We start from the raw sequence: 18581 nt of genomic DNA, 5'->3' as shown, positions 1-18581 counted from the left end.
GGACCATCGTGTGGCATCCTGTGGCCTCGACAGGCCGCTGCACGCAATATTTCATCCAGCCTAATTGTGGAGGTGACTCAAATGCTCATCATAAAACCTGGTGGCCGTAAACAATGGCAACAGCTGGGGGCGGGGGGGAGGGAGATGGGGGGCATGACGATGGCAGGGTAATGGCGCTTTAATCTCCCGCTAAGACTCAATAAAGATTAATAATTATGCTGCGCAGGTCGCATAAAATACTACAGCTTAGCGGCAGCGCAGGGGGCAGAAAGGGCCTCCGGGGTGGTGATGTCATCATCGCTGCTCACACCACACCCAGCTCAGTACGACAAACCTATACATTAGCCTCGGGTGCTGATAAACAACACTGGCCTGAGGATGGGGCATTTCCTGCTTGGATGGGGGGGGGGGGGGGGGGCACCCTGAGGCGAGGGGCTGCCTCTGGCTGCCACATCCGTGCTTCTGGGGCCGTCCAGGATTTAAGCAGCTCAATGCTGTAAACATGTCACCAAAGGCCTTTAAGGGGACACACACACACACACGCGCGCGCGCGCAGGTGGGCGCACGCACACGCTGCCCCCAGCACTGACACACACCAGCAGGCCTTGTTTCCTCTACTGAATTTGTGATTAAACTTTGCAAGGGTTTTGTGCGCCAGCCAAGGAGAAAATTATCGATTCTGGCAGCCAGTGGTGCTTCGAGTGGCCGTCCGACACCGGTGCGGGGAAAGAGCGGGCCCGCAGTGAGCCGGACCCAAGGCACCGTGCCCAGAAGCCCGGCATGTACCGGCAAAACCGACCTCCAAGCCAGAGAGTGGGTTACACAGAAAAACGTGGTGGCGTAATGTTTTGAACGCGGCTTCAATAGACTTTCACACTGGGTCTGCGGGAAGCTGAAGCGGGTGGAAGATGAACACAAAGACGCAGCCTGAGTTCCAGCTCTCAGGCGCTTCCTGTGTCTCTGAGTAACGGGCTGTCGGGGGCCCGGGGTCTCACGGAGCGAAGCCGTAAGCCGGAGGGTGAACAGCATGCAGGAAATAGATCAGAACGTGAGCGGGAAGTAAGGGGGAGCATGATCAGAACATACCAGCAAGTACTAGAAGGACATACACTTTATGGCCAAAAGTATGTGGACACCAAGTCGCCCCGTATCTCAGTCTGAATCCATGCCTATTAATATGAATTAACATGTATCATTATTTATTAATATTTAATATTAATATTTCCTATCATAGCCTCTGCTCTTCTGGCAAGGCTTTCAATTAGATGTTGGAAGATGGCTAGTAGGATTCCTTGCCATTCAGGCTGGGCATTGATGTTGGGTGATCGGCTCCCTTTCAGTGAGCTGGCCTGACCTACCAACCCACACCTGAACTTGCTCCCAGACATTTCCTCACAATCACTTCACTTGGTTGGCCAGGGAGGCTCTAGCAGGGCAGCAATGTGGTGAACTGACTTACTGGAAAGAAGCCATCCGATGACAGTACCAAGTGGAAAATCACTAACCTCTTCTGTATAATCATCCATTCTGCTGCTAATGTTTGTTGCAGGAGATTGGGTGACTGCGTGTTTAATTATACACCTATGTGAGCAATGGATGTGGATCAATTAGGCCATTCACCTACATGATTGGGTTATTCACATACTTTTGACCATATAGACCATGTACAAATTCAAGGGCAGCATACTTCTAAGTCAGCATTCAAAGACACAGTCATAGTCTAGGTCTGAACATGACAGGAAGTAGGACTGCACGTTAACAGGAAGTAGGACTGCACGTAAACAGGAAGTAGGACTGCATGTAAAGAGGAAGTAGGACTGCACGTAAACAGGAAGTAGGACTGTACGTAAACAGGAAGTAGGACTGCATGTAAAGAGGAAGTAGGACTGCACGTTAACAGGAAGTAGGCATAAAGTGCAGCAAGATGTAGCCCTGAATGTTACAGAAACTGAGACAGGATGCAAAAGTTAGCAGGAAGGTGGACTGAGGCCGAACATGAGAGCTCCTTGGGTACTATTATTGGCTGTAAAACTGCCTACAGTCACTCACTGGGTCCGGAGGTGCATTCGAATACTCAAGTACTAATGATGCAGACCAAAGACTGCACTTTCAACAACATGAAGGGCTTTAGCGAGCAACAGGGATGAGGTAAACTGGCACCGTATCGTAGCCGAAATAATAAATTAGTATTTTAATTTGATTACACGCTTAATTAATGTCCTGGGAGGAATAGACGTATCACTTTGCTGCAAACGCTTCCTAAAAATCCCACAGCATAAGCACCCCGATGTTTTTCAGACCATCTAGCATTTAAAAAAAATCACAATAAACAAGCTGTTACTATGTTCCAAATAAAGACGTGAATTTAATATTAATGGAGATACATAAAAAAGACAATATAGACTAAATGAGTGCACTCCAGAAAGAGTAATCTGTACTCCGTAGCGTGTCGCCCAGGGCAACACGGGGGCAGATGTTCATTAGCGCGTGCAGCGCTGCACGGCGTTGCTGCGTTAACGCGCTGCAGCACTCCTCTGCAGGCTGCTGAGCTGTGCTTGGGCGGTGCTCCCGCAGGGTGTTTTAGCGCTAAAACGTGCTGCGACGCTAATGCACGCTGCCATGCAGATGAACCTGGTCCCCCCCACCTCCTCTTCACTCGAAAGCTCTGGCAGTCCTCTAAATATGCTCGCAGAGCGTAACGTGGCGTAGCCCAGATTGCTACGTTAACCGCCGAGCCGGACCCTCCCCCCCCGGACCGCACAGCTGGACCTGTGCTACACTGCCGTGGCTGTGACGGATGTGAGTGCATGCATTCCAGTGCTACTATTTCAACAGCGGAGAGCGATGAGGCTGTGGAATCGCTTTATACATTTAGCTCATATTAGTTCAGCCGTGTGCTTTTTAATACATCATAACTGCTCTATGTCACATTTGCCATTTACATTTAATGTCAGCCACCCCAGTCACAGGGCGCTCCCACCATGTATAATTCATCGTCCCAGCACAGCTGTCAAGAGACAGACCAGCATATTCAGCCCTGCTTCTCTCTCCTGGGTTCCATGCAAGTTTTTCTTGAATAAACATTGCCTACAACAAACTGGACAGCATAAATATATACTACACTGGAACAATGACTGGTGTGTGACATGTAGAACACAGGGACTGGGGTGGGCGGGGTACAGGACACTGACAATGGTGTGGGTGTGATAAAGGATACTGGGACTGGTGTGGATAGGGTGTAGGACACTGGGAGTCAGATGGACAGGGTGTTGGAGACTGGGACTGGTGTGGGCAGCGTGTTGGACACTGGAAGTGGTGTGGGCAGGGTGGAGGACACTGGGAGTCAGATGGACAGGGTGTAGGACACTGGGACTGGTGTGGGCAGGCTGTAGGACACTGCGAGTCAGATGGACAGGGTGTAGGACACTGGGACTGGTGTGGGCGGGCTGTAGGACACTGGGACTAGTGTGGGTTGGGTGTAGGATAGTGGGACGCGTGTTGGTCACTGGGACTAGTGTGGGTTGGGTGTAGGACAGTGGGACTGGTGTGGGAGGCGTGTTGGTCACTGGGACTGGTGTGGGCGGGCTGTAGGACACTGGGACAGGTGTGGGCAGGGTGTAGGACAGTGGGACTGGTGTGGGAGGCGTGTTGGTCACTGGGACTAGTGTGGGTTGGGTGTAGGACATTGGGACTAGTGTGGGTTGGGATGTAGGACACTGGGACTGGTGTGGGCGGGCTCTAGGACACTGACACTGGTGTCGGAGGGGTGTAGGACACTGGGACTGGTGTGGGCGGCGTGTTGGACACTGGGACTAGTGTTGGTTGGGTGTAGGACACTGGGACTAGTGTTGGTTGGGTGTAGGACACTGGGACAAGTGTGGGTTGGGTGTAGGACACTGGGACAAGTGTTGGTTGGATGTAGGACACTGGGACTAGTGTTGGTTGGGTGTAGGACACTGGGACTAGTGTGGGTTGGGTGTAGGACACTGGGACTGTTGTGGGCGGGCTGTAGGACACTGGGACAACTGTATATAACACACAGATTATCCCTAGGACACTTTATGTTATGTCTTTATGCTAAGCCCTGCATGCTAAGTGCTCTAGTATATGACCCAGGCTGCACTGCCTGATTTACAGGGACCGTAAAGCATGTCAAAAGAATTCTATACCATCCAAGGACATGTGGGTCTTGCTCTGACCAGCCCAGCGCAGGCCTGACCCATGCTGACAAGCACGGCTATCGATCTTTTCAAGTCCGAGATATAAAATGGCCCGGAGACCGGCACCCCGGTACTGAGAACCAAAGACGGAGCTGCTGAAATGGTCCTGGTCAAGGGTCTGACCCTTACAGATTCTCCTCCTCAACCTAGACCGAGTTAGTGACCACGCCATGCCTGTGGTAGCCATGTTTCTCTTGCAAGTCTGACAGGATGGGGAGAGAGCAAACGCTTCTGCTCCAAGGTAATTAAAAGTCACTCCTTATGAGAAAACGCTAAATACGGGACCCGACAAGAACATGAAGTGACATGTATTAAAGATTAAAAAGGCATTATTCTGTTCAGCAGAGTGTCACTTTATCAAGTTACCAGCGGGATGTATGAAGATTTTCTAATGATTAGAAGTTATTATTTTTTTACTTGATTGGAAAATGAGGATTGTAAATATAGATTAATGAAAATGATAAAATGCTGAATGAGGAATTACACACAACATTTGCTGTAATTACCATTAATCTTGCCATTTTTTGCTAAAGGTAATTTAAATTGTTTGTAAATATTTCAGTAAAACAATCAGAATTGAAGATAAAATCCCTGCACAAATACAGATCATGGTAAGGTATTCTCCGAGTTGGATCTGGGGAGATCGTGTTGACTAGTCCAAGAGTACTTGTCTCTGATATTTTGATACCTGTTGTGTGTTGAAGTATTTTCCACACTGCACGTCATACTCTGTGAATTCCTGTCTTACCTATAAAAGGCAGTAATAGCACATTTTGCTGCTTAAATAAGACCCTGGGATCATGTGAATACCAGCCCACCAAATGTCTGTCTCGCGTCCTGGCTCTGTGCTGTGATGCAGGCATCAGATCCTCCTCTGATCCTCCTGTGAATTAATATGTTAACCTCTGCATCTGTGTGTCAGTCTCACTCCACAGGGAGGATACCAAAGGGGGGTGAGTAATGGTTCCTGTGGATACAAGCGCCAGTCAGGTGACCCGCGACCAGGCTAACCCCCCTGCTGGCTCTCCTCTTGACAGCCCAGCAGGAGAAACTGCTGGGAGAGCAAGTGCTGTGAGACCTCCGGGGCCCTAGGTGGCACCATTTCCCAGCAGTAACATGCTTCCCACAATGTGGTCCCTCTCTTTACACATGTTTTTTGCTGTGCATTATATGGCTCATGCTCAATGGGGATCTTCCATACCTAGTTAAACACCATGGTCAAAACAAGTAGCGGGACATGATTGGTGGAGCACACTGCCTGAAAACTTCCACCTGCTGATGTCATTTCCTGCCATTCTTCCCATGTCCTCCTCATGTACAAACACCCCCCCCCCCCCCACCACCACTACCCATGGTCAAAGTGACGTGTGTAGGGATGGGCCGTGTCCCACAGTAAATAGTCTGCAGTATATAATGACCTCTCTATATGCAAAGCGTCTTTTTAATTATAGATGAAAAACCTTCCATGCAGAAAGCTGCAGAAATGGTAATTAAGCTGTGTTCTCCAGTTACACTCATTTTGCAATTACTGGGATGTCCTGTCTTGGCTTTGGGGCGGGGGGGACATCTCTAGCTGCGATCAGGATGATGCCGCAGATAGTATCCCGGTGACACGGCTCCTGGTCGCCGTCGGCACCTCACCTGTCGCTGTTATGGCCGGATTAAATGGACCCGATGCACACGATGGGGCCTTATCAGCTCATGACAGGGCTGCCCCACCCTGTGTCCGCTCCCCACTTCCAAATCCCCCTCCAGGAACAGCAGGAAGATCAGCCAGATTCATAGGGGGCGGCGACTGCCTTTCTGGGGCAGAACATGCCCCTGGAAGAGGAGCCCATCATGTCTCCACATCCGATTGGTCTCCAGAAATATAGCCTTGCAAGCGCCCCCCCCCCACCCCCAAAAGATTTTTTTTTTTTTTTAAATAAATAATAAATTCCAGCGCACTGAAAGAGGCAGCACCATGGATCAGCTCATAAAATTCCCATGTCTCACAAGGGGGGGGGGGGGGCACTTTCTCTGGCCCACGCCCCCTGCAGGCCCCAAGGTATCGTTGGGCATCATTTCTCTCTGGCAAAAACCCAAAGCAGCCAAATTAAAAACCACGAGGGTCGCAGATAGGGCTGTGTACAGCCCACCAAAGGGGGCCACACCTTTAATTTACCTGTGCCCCCCCCCGCATAGGAGAAAGACCAGAGCGTGGTGGAGGGGATGAGGATCCGGCAGGACAGCCCGACCCCATTATCTGTCACCACGAGTCTTGGCCTCATCGGTCCGCATCTCAGCCCCATTGCTGTGGAATGGAACGTGCGCCAGTAACACCCATTTAAAAATAGCGACCTGGTTAAGCAAAAAGTGTGGATTCATGACCAAGTGTCGGGACCGTTAATCTGTTAACCGAGTTAAGCCGCAAGCTGCCGGTGGCACCTGTCAGCGTGCCGGCGCTGCTCCCGGCAACGAGTCGGAAAGCGGGAGCCACCGGATGAATATTTAGCCAAGTCGCCAGCGCGGCACAGAGACACACGCCGTCCGCGTGATGAATTTAATAGGCTGAGCTATCAGCAGACTTGGTGGGGAGAACGTGCATGAGCGGCAGAGAAGTTCATCAAGTGTCAATCAGCGGAGGAACCCTGAGGAGAGGGAGAGAGAGAAAGGGGGAGGGAATCGGCGAGAGGGAAGCAGAGAGAGAGACAGGGAGTTGCAGAGAGAGTTGTGTGCCCTTTATTGAAGTCGTCATTATGGTTTGATGACCATGACCCCCGTCACAAACAGTGAGCCTCTCCGGGGTGCAATATTAAACACATCCTCTTCCTTCATCCAGCAGAAAAAGCATGGAATGCCAGACCTTCCCTCTCCTCATTGGACAGTCACCGTCCAATAAGAACGTGGCGTGGCTCACCATGAAGGGCAAAAAGCTCTCAAATTCCTCTCCAGGCTGCCCGCTTTGCTGTGGCCAACCTTTCTTAGTGGGAGCGGGGTATTACAGAGAATTATGTGAAAAAAAAATGCAAGACAAGGCCAGGCTGACAGGGCCATTCCTTACCCCGTTCCCCCGAGCTGTGGTGACAACGGTGTTGTCTGAATGCGGCATGCTGGGTAAAGAAGTATGCTGGATGGAGGCCTCTGAAGCAGCCAATGCCCTAGAGTTGCCAGCAGTCACATGACAGCATGAGGGACACGTCACATGACAGCATGAGCTCAGCCAGTTCACCAGTAGGGGGCCTGCCGTTTGCTCTGAGCCAGACATGCCTGCTAACCCTGTTAGCCATACCCTTGAAAAATAAAGCAATTTTATAACTCGCAGTCCTTTTAAAAGAGTGTCAGCATTTCCGCCCTGTATCACCCCGTTCCTTACCCCCCACCCAGGCTTAAAAGGCACTATATATTCTACTGACCATCTAAAAAACATCGCTGGTCTCTAGACCCGGAGCAGATGAACAATAAAACCAGCAGGAGGCTGACAGATGCTGGGGGCCTTCTGCCCTTGAGAATCACAAGGCCATTACTTCAAACTGCCCACTGGTGCCACAGAGGCCACGAACCAATCACAACCTCCGACTCTCATAATCTAACTGCCGACCTTGTGAACCCTTTCCTTATTGGCCGTCATTAGCAACCTCGCACATATTCTGTGGAGGATTAAACATTCTTAGTTTAAAAATGGTGCACAAAGTTCCATTCCCCTCCGCCTTCACAAGTCTAGATCCGTGTCATGCCTGGATTTGTTAGATAAGAGGAAAAAAAAACAAGACCATTTTAAGGGACAGGCTGCAGGTCCATTTCCACTAAGTGTCGTGTCTGAGTTTGCTACTGTGAGCGCCACTGCGGGTTTAAATGGAAATGGCCTCTTCCTCCATGCCGGCTGAGAAGAAGATGGGGCCTTAACAAGCAGAGGCGGAACACAACAGGAGCTTAAACACCAGTCGGCGAGTGTGTCCTGATCTCCACTGCGAGCTCTGGCGGTGTGACAGCTACTCCGGAGTCGGGACAGAGACAGTTATCCGTGACAGTTCACCCGCATTCCTCTCCCTCCCACTGGCATCCCTTGTCTGCCCCAGTGTGTAGCACCTAAAAGCTGAGGACAGAGAGACGCAGCGAGGTAATCAGACACGGGGAGTCCGTCCGAACATCGCCGCATCGCCGTGGCCGGGCGTCATTTCACGGCTCTCAGACATCAAACTTAACACCGCAGCCGGAAGATGGATTACTACTGAAAATGTGTCTCTGATGTTCCATTGATATTCTGCAAAACAACATGTCTACGATACGCATTTATTTGTCTCTCTGTTGAGGACTAACCAATTTAAAAATACCAAAATTGCAGCAATAAAAAAAGTAATTTCAATAGTTCTCCCCCCTCTCAAAAAAAATAAAACAACGGAACACAATATTCATAAAAATATATAAATGTCAATCATCCCTTTTCAATAACTGCTTCTTCATTCTGCGATGCAATGATCCAGCGCCGTTCCTGGTTAAGCACGGGAAGCAGGCGCTTTGGACTGGACCCTCACGCCTATTTATCCACCTGATCTGCTTGTGAAAGGCGAGAATCTGGCGGAATCTCGTCTAATTCGAACCTGTAACTCTGGAGTTCAGGGATCCCTGCTGTGCTGCTGAAGTCCCCCCCCCCCATACATTTATGAATCCGTCCTGCATCACAGAGGTCCAGGTCTTGCCTTGCTGTTGGTGCGTCAAAGCTGCCTTTACGGCACCAGTCCAAAAAGGCTGCTGATGTCAATAAACGGTCATCTTGACAGCCCCCACTCCCCCCCCCCCCACTCCCCCACCAGGCCAAACCAACAGCTTTTTTTTTTTTAAAAAGCAAGCAGTTCACCTTCATATTGTCCCCTCAAGCAGGACCAATCGATTAAAAGCTTGGGGGAGTGGGGGAGATATGCAAACTCCGCACACAAAGAGCCGTGATGTGAATGAAACTCTGGAAACAGGAGGCAACCTTCCAACCCTGTTTTTAAGATAAATTAATATAACATTAATTACAAACATATTACTGGCATAAGTGCACACATCCCCTGCAGGCCCATCTCTGATGCACAGTTCAGTCAAGCCATCAGTCAGGAAGAACCTGGCTTGTATAATGTGAACATACTGAGAATAATGAGGGCTAAAAATATCAGGCAAGACGGTTAAAAAGCAGATTACCGAAGACTGACGGGGAAGAAGGACAGTAACACAGCAGCCTGTCAGGTACTGGGGAGAGGAGGCTGGCGTAGCTCGCGGCTGGCAGCCAGCAGGGTAAACGGCGGATATTTCAGATTCACAGAACCCATCAGCGGAGCTTCGATCTGAAAGCACGGCGAATGGAACCACCCGGCCAGCCGTCATGCAGCTACAGAGATGTGGCAAACAGACACGCAGGTGTGACGGAAACGACCCACTGCAATCAACCTGCTGACATAGAGAGAGGTCTAAGACACAAAGTGCATGGCCATTATATGGATGGCAGTGATTTCAGCCCTCTGAGCGACTTTGTCCTTCCTACCATTTCAGCGTTCTGACCGATACCGCCCTTCCTCCCATCAACCCTCTGACCGATACCGCCCTTCCTCCCATCAGCCCTCTGACCGATACCGCCCTTCCTCCCATCAGCCCTCTGACCGATACCGCCCTTCCTCCCATCAGCTCTCCTACCGATGCCGCCCTTCCTCCCATCAGCCCTCTGACCGATACCGCCCTTCCTCCCATCAGCCCTCTGACCGATACTGCCCTTCCTCCCATTTCAGCGTTCTGCCGATACCGCCCTTCCTCCCATTTCAGCGTTCTGATGATACCGCCCTTCCTCCCATTTCAGCGTTCTGACCGATACTGCCCTTCCTCCCATCAGCCCTCTCATCTATACCACCCTTCCTACCATTTCAGTCCTGTCCGAGATGGAGTCTCAATACTCAGGACGCAACAACCGCACATGTGGTCTTGGCAAGACCCGTCTTGCCAACTCGCCTTCCAAGAATGAACTTAGGGCGCAATGAATCATGGGATTGGTCTCATTTGGCGAGGATGCAACCAGTGTATACTTGAGATTTGGGGTGGGAAAAGAACGACATCCAAGGATTTTTACCGTCCTCATGTACTTCTGTTCTTAGTAATGGAACAGGTCTTCGGCAATGGAAGATGATGTAAAATGGGTACCTGAGAACACAAGTACAGTCTAGTACACATATTGCGAAACACCCATTGAGAAATCCCACCTGAAGTATTCATTCAGATTGCTGGCAAATAGAACAATCATACAGCACGTTCCCAGTATGGTTTACTCACACACTACCATGGTGACAACACCAGTCGCAGCTGATGTATGATACTAGCGGCTTTAGTGAACAGTGCATCACCTACTTTCATCAGAAACGACATACAGCAAAACAGCAGACTGTCCGACGGGCGTGTGGAGAGTGGCCTGCCCTCTCATTACATGTTAACCTGCTGCATCGTTTTGTATTTCTGCTCTGGGCTGCAGGATGAAAAACTGCACATCCTAAACTCTGAACCAGTCATTGTTATTAGTCAGGAGAAGCTCACTGCAGGCGATGGCTTAAAAGTGATTTACTCTATCTTAGGTTCACTTTTAAGTATGGAACACTGGGTAACAAACACACTCGCTGGTGCCTCCTTGTTTGTGAATTATACGGAAAAATGCAGTTATTTCTGTCACACTAAGGCCCCCATATCAAAAGCTGACATTTCCCTGGGGGAGACGAGGAAGAGCCATTTATAAGAATTTGGTACAACTGTGCAATTTAAAAAAACAGATTTTAAAAAATTTATCTGAATAGTTAAAATAAATTTAAGCTCCACAGTGGTTACAGTGTGGGTCATTTTGAGTTTGTGCCTGTTCTGAAGTGACTGTATTATGCAGGAAATATTCCCAAACTCATATCCCGATACTCCGGGTGAGCCTAGCGATCCATGAAAAAAAGGTCCCCTTTTGACACGGACAGGAAGCAGCCACCCCTACAAAGGATTGGCTTCGCCACAATAACTAACATTTGTATCCAGGATACCTTCTGTTCCTAAATGGGATTCTCAGTTGAGAGATATTTACTATGCATCAGAAGGAAACATGCAGGCATGAGACTGATCAACAGCAAAAACACAATCGATTTCTTTAATGACCAGGAAAGTAGAAAGATAATGGCTTACAGGACGCGGACCAAAGTGTGTTTAAAGAGACATCTGTACAGACTGAATCTGTCGCACTGCCTTTAAAGGGTGGTCTAGGCATCTGGCCATCTTGTTCAGGTGTACAAAAGATAAAGCGGCCTACCAGGCCAGATTAAATGATTCAATTAACTAGAAATATCCCACAATACTCTGGGCTGAGTTCACATCTTAGCCTTTATGTGAAAGATCAGTGGGAGGCTTGTGTGGGGTCAGAGGTCAAATGTCATTATGTGAAAGGTCACGGGGGCCCGACAGGAACAAAAACCAAGTCACAACCCCTCAAACACTGTTAAAAAAAACATACACAGGTAACATCCCACTGCGATAGCATGTGTGCTTTTATGAAGCTGTTACATTCCACGTCGGACGCTGGTACCACAAGTGCTAAATAGGGCTTTAATGGCAGTAAAGATGATAATGGCAGGGAGGGGGGAGTTAATAATAATAATCTGGCAGAACTTTCTCGTTACAGCACCTCCGGCACAGCTGCCTGTCCGTGACTGCCATCGCTTCCGATGAGTGGCCAGCTTCCAAAGCCAACAAACAGATCCGTCAGTCACCGCGGCTCTGGACGCCCTGCCGGCGCCAGCTCTGACCCCGGCATGCCGTCCACGATCCCATCTGCTAAAGCACAGCTTGCCTTTTCCTTAGCCTGTGCTAATCTGTCACTAGGCCGCTAATATCCCGGCTGATGATTGTCCTGGCTTTGTGCTAATCTCAGATAAACTGTAGCCATGCCGTTCCCCTCGGTCCTGTCCGAAACATTGGTGGAAGACTACTCCCAGTCTATGGTAACCTGTAATTAGACTGCAGGCTTGGATTCTCTGTTCAATTAGAGACAGCGTAACTCAGTGTGCAGCTCCGTGGGTTAGGAGCCTGTATGCAGAAGGTCATAGGTTCAAAACCTGTGTCCGGAAAAGTGATCATATCACCACTGGGCCTTTGAGCAAGACCCTTAACCCCAACTGCTCCAGCGCTGGCTAACCCCAATCTCGTTCTCCAAACTTTCCTTACTCGTATGTGTTAGACAAAAGCATTCACTATGTAAATAAATGTCTCCTTTGGGGTTAAATGCGGCAAAAAATCCAGAGGAGTAAAGTGTGTCTCATCTTTCATATCATGTCATGAGTTTAGATGCTGCATAATTTTACACCAACGTAATGTATAACAGTTTTCATGTAGCTTTTATAGCCTAATTAAATGTAAACATCTAATTAACACTTTGACGCTAATAGGGCCTGCATTGCCTTAATGAGCCATTAGTGCGGAGTGTGAGCGTTTGGCGTGTCAGGGGTGGGGCATGCCATCGGGGGGGGGGGGCGTACCTCGGTGATGAAGGCCTTGGCGGTGGCCGGGCTCATGAAGAGGACGGCTCTCCGCAGCGTGTCTCGGTATCTGTGCAGCTCCTCCACCCGCATGGTGCGGAACATTCCGGTGATCATCACGTTGACGTCGGACTCCACCTTCTGCAGCGCCACGTCCATGCCCTGCTGGGACGCCCTGTCCAGGAAGTCCTGAATACCTCGGATGTCTGGGGGTGGGGTGGACAAAAGAACTGGTGACGTGGGGGTATCAGTTGTGCAGTGAGACACCAGTTTTAATGCTAATAATACACTAATCAACACTCCTGATAGCTCCGGTCCCACACCTCCATAATTTACCACTTATTAGCATGACTGAAGTTCTAAATGAAAGAAAGAAAAAGGTTTTCAGGGCATTCAGAAGCTTGGAGAATCGGTTCTGATACCAGTATTTAGGCCCACAGCTTAGTGTGAAACTCACATCGTCTCCCATCTCTACCTCCACGCTCCAGTGGACTCCTACCTGAAACCACACCTCCCACAGAGAGCGTTGCCACCTGGAGGATAACCCGGCAGGCGCAGGAGTGACCGCGGCACCACTGTGCCACCCCCTCTCAGAGAACGAGCGGGTTGACGCTCCAGCGGTCAGGGCAGCACAAACAGGAGACACGCAGCTCTGTTACTGTCTATTTAGCTGACAAATTGCAAGGGACCGTCTGCATTTTCTCCTTCTGTAGTCCATTCGTCACACAGAGAGGCAGTGGGCTGCCTCGAAAGGAGGGGTAAATAAAACATAATTCTGTGGCTGAGGTGTGGTGCTGGATTTCGCCCGGGCCTTGGATCATTTGTGGGAAACGGGGCCCCAGGGAGGGATTATGGGTAATGGGGTAATGTGCCGGGTCGGGGGGCTGGGGGCATTCATATGTAGGGGCTCATTACAGAAAAGGGACAGGAAGACACAGGGGGAGGGATTTGTGAGACAGATGAGGATTCTGGGTAATTGGGCAGTGTTGCAGCTGCACCGTGAGCTGGACCGGCCATGTGCCGGAAAAGCTGGGGGGAAGAACGGGACCCAGCTTGTCCTGGTCACGGTCAAATGCAGGGGGAGATGGGACCACGCCAACCGCAGGCTGCACAGGGAGCCCTTTCCTCCAGCTGCTCCATCTGTGTACTGGCTCTGAATGTAAATGCCCCCCCCCACCCTGCCTTAGAAGCCAACAGGGGCTGCTCTGGGAAGGAACAAGCCTCATATGCTGGCAAACATCTACAATCAATAAACTCACTATGTCAACGCCCCCTGTGACTGGGGAGGGGGGCAGGGCTGCTGGGGCATGGTCATGTGACTCCCGTGCATTCAGACTGGCACCAACATGTGTAGGACAGAGGGAACTCAGCCCAGTGGCTTCCAGGACACCCAAAAACACCCCAGAGTCACCAGCGCCCTGAATCTGCCCGGAGCTTTGACCAGGAGACTGTAGGGCAGTGGTGGGGGCGTCGCCTGATGGAGCTGGCAGATGCAGATGCCGCCAGAGCAAGGCGTTTCTCACAGCCCGGCCTCATGGCCTGTGAGTCACAGCGGCAGCAGGGCAGGAGCCCAGGCTGGACAACACAGACACGGGGTGACGGACATCAGACAGCAAGCGGGCAAGATCAGAGGCTCCTGAAAAGACACATGCAAATGTGCGCACACACACACACACACACACACACACAACCTCAAGTACATAACACACAAACACACATAAACACACACACAACCTCAAGTACATAATAACACACAAACACACATAAACACACACAAATGATATGGACATGATAGGGCAGATTGGAAAGCAAATGCAACCACACACACACACCCAGAGTCTCGAATTGCATGCCTCACCTTCCCCACACACACCAATACACACATACACACCTTGGTTTGAGCCTCTAGAGCCCATCGCACTCCGTACTGCAGCGATGCGCACTCACACTGTACCACTGCCCCCCCCCCCCCCAGGCCCACCGCAAACCCGCTGCTGCTCAGCACTGTGAAATGCCGTAATCTTAGCCTCACGCCACTCTGTGCCTTGAAGCCGGTGGGGTGACTGGGGGGGGACCTCGTGTTGTGGATCTGTGACACTAAAAACCCAAACACTGTGTCCCAACTCGCTCACAATCAGGTCCAAGACCGTCGCCGGCGCTGGTACTCATCAGCCCGGCTTGGGCGGCGGTAACACGGGCCGCGTCATCCGCTAAAGCACTGTGAAGAGCACATAATCCGGCTGGGGTCCCTCCTGGTGCCTAATTATCCAGGCGAGTCATAAATAGCAGCAGGCGAACCGTCAGAAACTCAGCGCCGGGAGGCGAGGGCCAATGCTGACGGGCCACAACGCCACGGCCCGACCCGCAGCGAACGGAAATCAGCGCGCCCCACATCGCGGTGCCGACGAGGCCGTTTAAACCCGGCCGAGCCGCTTCCGGACCGCGCTGCCAGCTCGCCGCAGATTCGTCAGCTTGCCCGCCCGCGGTGGGCCACGTTCCAGCCAGCAGGCCCCACAAACCCGGCCAGAAGGTCCAGGCTTTACATCGGCATCTGGCTGTGCTGATCCAGGCTGGGCTGTAGCGTATTGGGGGGATAACCTCAGCCACTCTATGCAGACTGGGAGGTAGCTGGGGATGGGAGAGGAAGGGCATTTAACATGCTCACACTCAGACACACACACAATCAAGCAGAGTGACACAGACACACACACACACACACACACACACACAATAAAAGACGCACAGAAAGACCTACACAAATACAAACAAGCAGAGTCACAGAGGCACACGCTGACACACAACCAAATACACAGATGTATAAAGTCGCACATATGCAAATAAACACAGGCTTACACTAATAAACAGATGCACAATGCTATCTCTCTCTCGCTCTCACACACACACACACACACACACACACACACAGAATTACTGAATCACCCAGGCTGTCATTTGAAGCACGATTAAGCAGCAGCATCTCCTCAGTGAGAGAAAGTGATTTAAAGAGAGCACCTGACTCATTGACACACAAACATACGCAGACGTACACACACGAAGCCGTGTGCAATTAATCACATCCGCGACGGTTCAATGGGACGAGTTACCGGCGTCGGCGACCCTGCGCTCGGGCGGCGCGTTTAACATTTAAAACACACGCAGGCGCTTACACTTCTTTAAATGTTAAAATGTTAAAGGCGCCAAATGTCAGCTTGCCGTCTCCCCGCTGGCTTCAATAAAGATCTCGTGGCATAAATTAGTTTTGTCAAATTGCGAGGTGTGTAATTCTCCGCGGATGGCTGCGGGCGCCGGGCGCGGATGGAGCGGGGACGCGCGGGTGAAAGGGGGGACGGAGCGGGGACGCGCGGGTGGAAGGGGGGACGGAGTGGGGACGCGCGGGCGGAAGGGGGGACGGAGTGGGGACGCGCGGGCGGAAGGGGGCGCGTCCCCGTTCCTCACCGTAATCCGTGTCATAGAAGATGATGAACTTCTGCCAGCTGTACTCCGTGACCACATGCAGGATGACCTCGTTGAGGTAGACGGGCGGCCGCACGAAGAGCGTGTAGTCGTCGGTGCGGCCGCGGCTGGTGGGCGGGCAGCTGGAGCGCGGCGTCCCGGCGGGGCTGCGCTGGATGAAGAGGTGCGGGATGTGCATGGCATCAGATAGCGACTGCAGTGAGCCGGCTGACATGCAGCCGATGGAGCTGACCAGAGCCAGGATGCCGCGGTTCATCAGCTCGCAGGCTGCGGGGAGAGGAGAGGAGAGGAGGTGATGAGATGGCGACCGAAGTCGGCTCTGAGCGCTCGGGCTTTGCCAGCAACTAAATAGTGCACCGGCGGTCAATTAGGAATAAAAATCAGCGCTTAAACAATTATTACACATAAATGACAACACGTCTCTCTGTTTGCTTTGAGACGTCGGTGTCTCCGTGACTAGAGTCTTGAAGCACAGTCTTGTCAGGGTGGAAAAGCAGGCAATGATAAATGTCTCCTCTTATTAGTTTAATTACCAAGTGAAAGACGGTGGAAATTAGATTATTTCCACTGCACTTCCGAGTTCAGTGCTAAATTATGTAGTCCGGGGGAATAACAACATAATAAATCTGATGCCACTGAAAGAAGGTCAAGCGGGACAACAGGGGGCGCACCACTCGTGGCTGCCAGGCTCGCGGGAGTCTCAGCATGGTACCCGCTGGTGTCCTGTGAGCAGCTTGAGGCGAAACGTCCACCTGTGTCTGTTGCCTTCAAAGTTTGTGCCAAGTGTATAATGTCATATAAACAGCCCCCCAGCCAACAGTCTGCAGTGCCCGACAGCTATGAGGTTTAGCGCCCCTCCTGGCATGAAAGGAGAAGTGACCACAGGAGGAGGGTGAGCAGGATTAAAGTGCCTGTGGATGATGGGGGTGCCCCCAGTGGCAGGAAGGGATTACACGTTACAGCGAGAAAAACTTCCAATTTACTTAATTTATTTGCATTCATTTAGGAGAAGAATGTGACTTTTTGCACATCCCATCCCCTACAACTGTGGCATAAGAACTCGTCCAAATTGATGTACAATTGAGCAAGTTGGGTCAGCCAGTCCCTGGAGCAATTGGGGGTTAAGCGCCTCGCTCAAGGGCCCAACGGTGACATCACTCTGCAAATCATGGGATTTAAACCTATGGCCTTCTGATCACGTGCATATACTCCGGTAGAGCAGCACAACACCCCCTCACCCACATCCCATCCACTCAGTTGACCCCCCTCCCCAATTCATCCTCTCAGTTTATGATCCCCCACAGGACCTGATCCCACACTCCTGCTGTAGCCCTGAGCTTAGACTCCTCCTGGCTAATGGTCTAAGCCCACATGGCTGCCCCGGGGGGACACGTGTGCATGTAAACAGAGAGCGGTGGCCGGCCACATGCCTGCTGCTGTCACCCGCTCTGTAGAGGGGCTCCCATAAAACACGGGCACTTTCAATCGAGTGTGAAATGGACCCAGCGGACCATGTGATTCAGGCGCTGGCCACCCCCCCGCTCCCGGCGGCGGGACATTCTGGCAGCATCCCACCGGAGTGGCCGTGAGCTCTAACAAGGCCCAGACGCTATTTTTACACACGTGGATTAATTAAGGATTCCCACAAAACAAATGGATTACCATGGCAACTTATCTAGCTCGTTAAAGCCGCTTGGGTTGGGGTTAAATCTCACCATAGTTCAGCCGATATAAAGCACAAAGTGGTATATTTATCTGCTGTCTCATTTAATACGCCATGCCCTCAGCAACGTTAAAGACAACCACCTCTAATTATAATGAATAATGATATACGAGTGGCGCCCCCTGCAGGCACTGCAATTCACGCCACATGCTTTGAGGAATATTTACAGGATGGGAGTCCTCCTTAAATTCAATAGGTGAAATATGTTCAGCCACATGCAGGAACGCCATCTGTATGATAAGTAAATCTGTTTCTGAGTTGCAGACCTTGGGTGGACCGTGTGAATACTGAGCAGCATCCGTCACACAGATGTTTTCTTTTTTATTTTTTTCTTGCTTTTTTATTGAATTGTCAGCTGTCCACTGAGCCCCCCCAGCTCCGCCTGTCTCTGTCCTCCATGTTTTCAAAACTCCCTCATCATGCCACTCAAACCCCTGCACATGTGGCACCCTGGGTGTCAAATGAAGGTGACCAGAAGGGTTATGCCATCACCAGCAGTGCCCATCCCTATGCCACTCACAGCCCACACCCCGTCCTCCCTCCCCAGCGGGGCTCGCTGCAGCTCTGAATGTCCTAGCTGCTGAGGTGGGGGGGGGCAGGGGCGGTATCTGAGTGCCTGTTGGCTGTTGAGCAGAAAAAGCCCATTTGTTCCTGACAGGC

General features: G+C 51.1%; 1 protein-coding gene across 2 annotated transcripts in view; it reads right to left on the bottom strand.

Annotated features, from left to right (window-relative positions):
- grid2 (glutamate receptor, ionotropic, delta 2) overlaps nt 1-18581 on the bottom strand; it is a 312014-nt gene that overhangs the window by 114285 nt on the left and 179148 nt on the right. For both annotated transcript variants that reach the window (XM_023836747.2, XM_072706413.1), the window contains exons 3-4: nt 16181-16465; nt 12725-12930 (exon numbers count right to left, since the gene is read on the bottom strand). In XM_023836747.2, the coding sequence (XP_023692515.1) occupies nt 12725-12930; nt 16181-16465 (491 nt within the window). The remainder of the gene's footprint in view (nt 1-12724; nt 12931-16180; nt 16466-18581) is intronic.

The sequence above is a fragment of the Paramormyrops kingsleyae genome, chromosome 2 (assembly GCF_048594095.1).
Source record: "Paramormyrops kingsleyae isolate MSU_618 chromosome 2, PKINGS_0.4, whole genome shotgun sequence".
NCBI lineage: Eukaryota > Metazoa > Chordata > Actinopteri > Osteoglossiformes > Mormyridae > Paramormyrops > Paramormyrops kingsleyae.
Note: the sequence above shows the minus strand (reverse complement) of the source record. Positions and strands in the feature narration are given on the sequence as shown.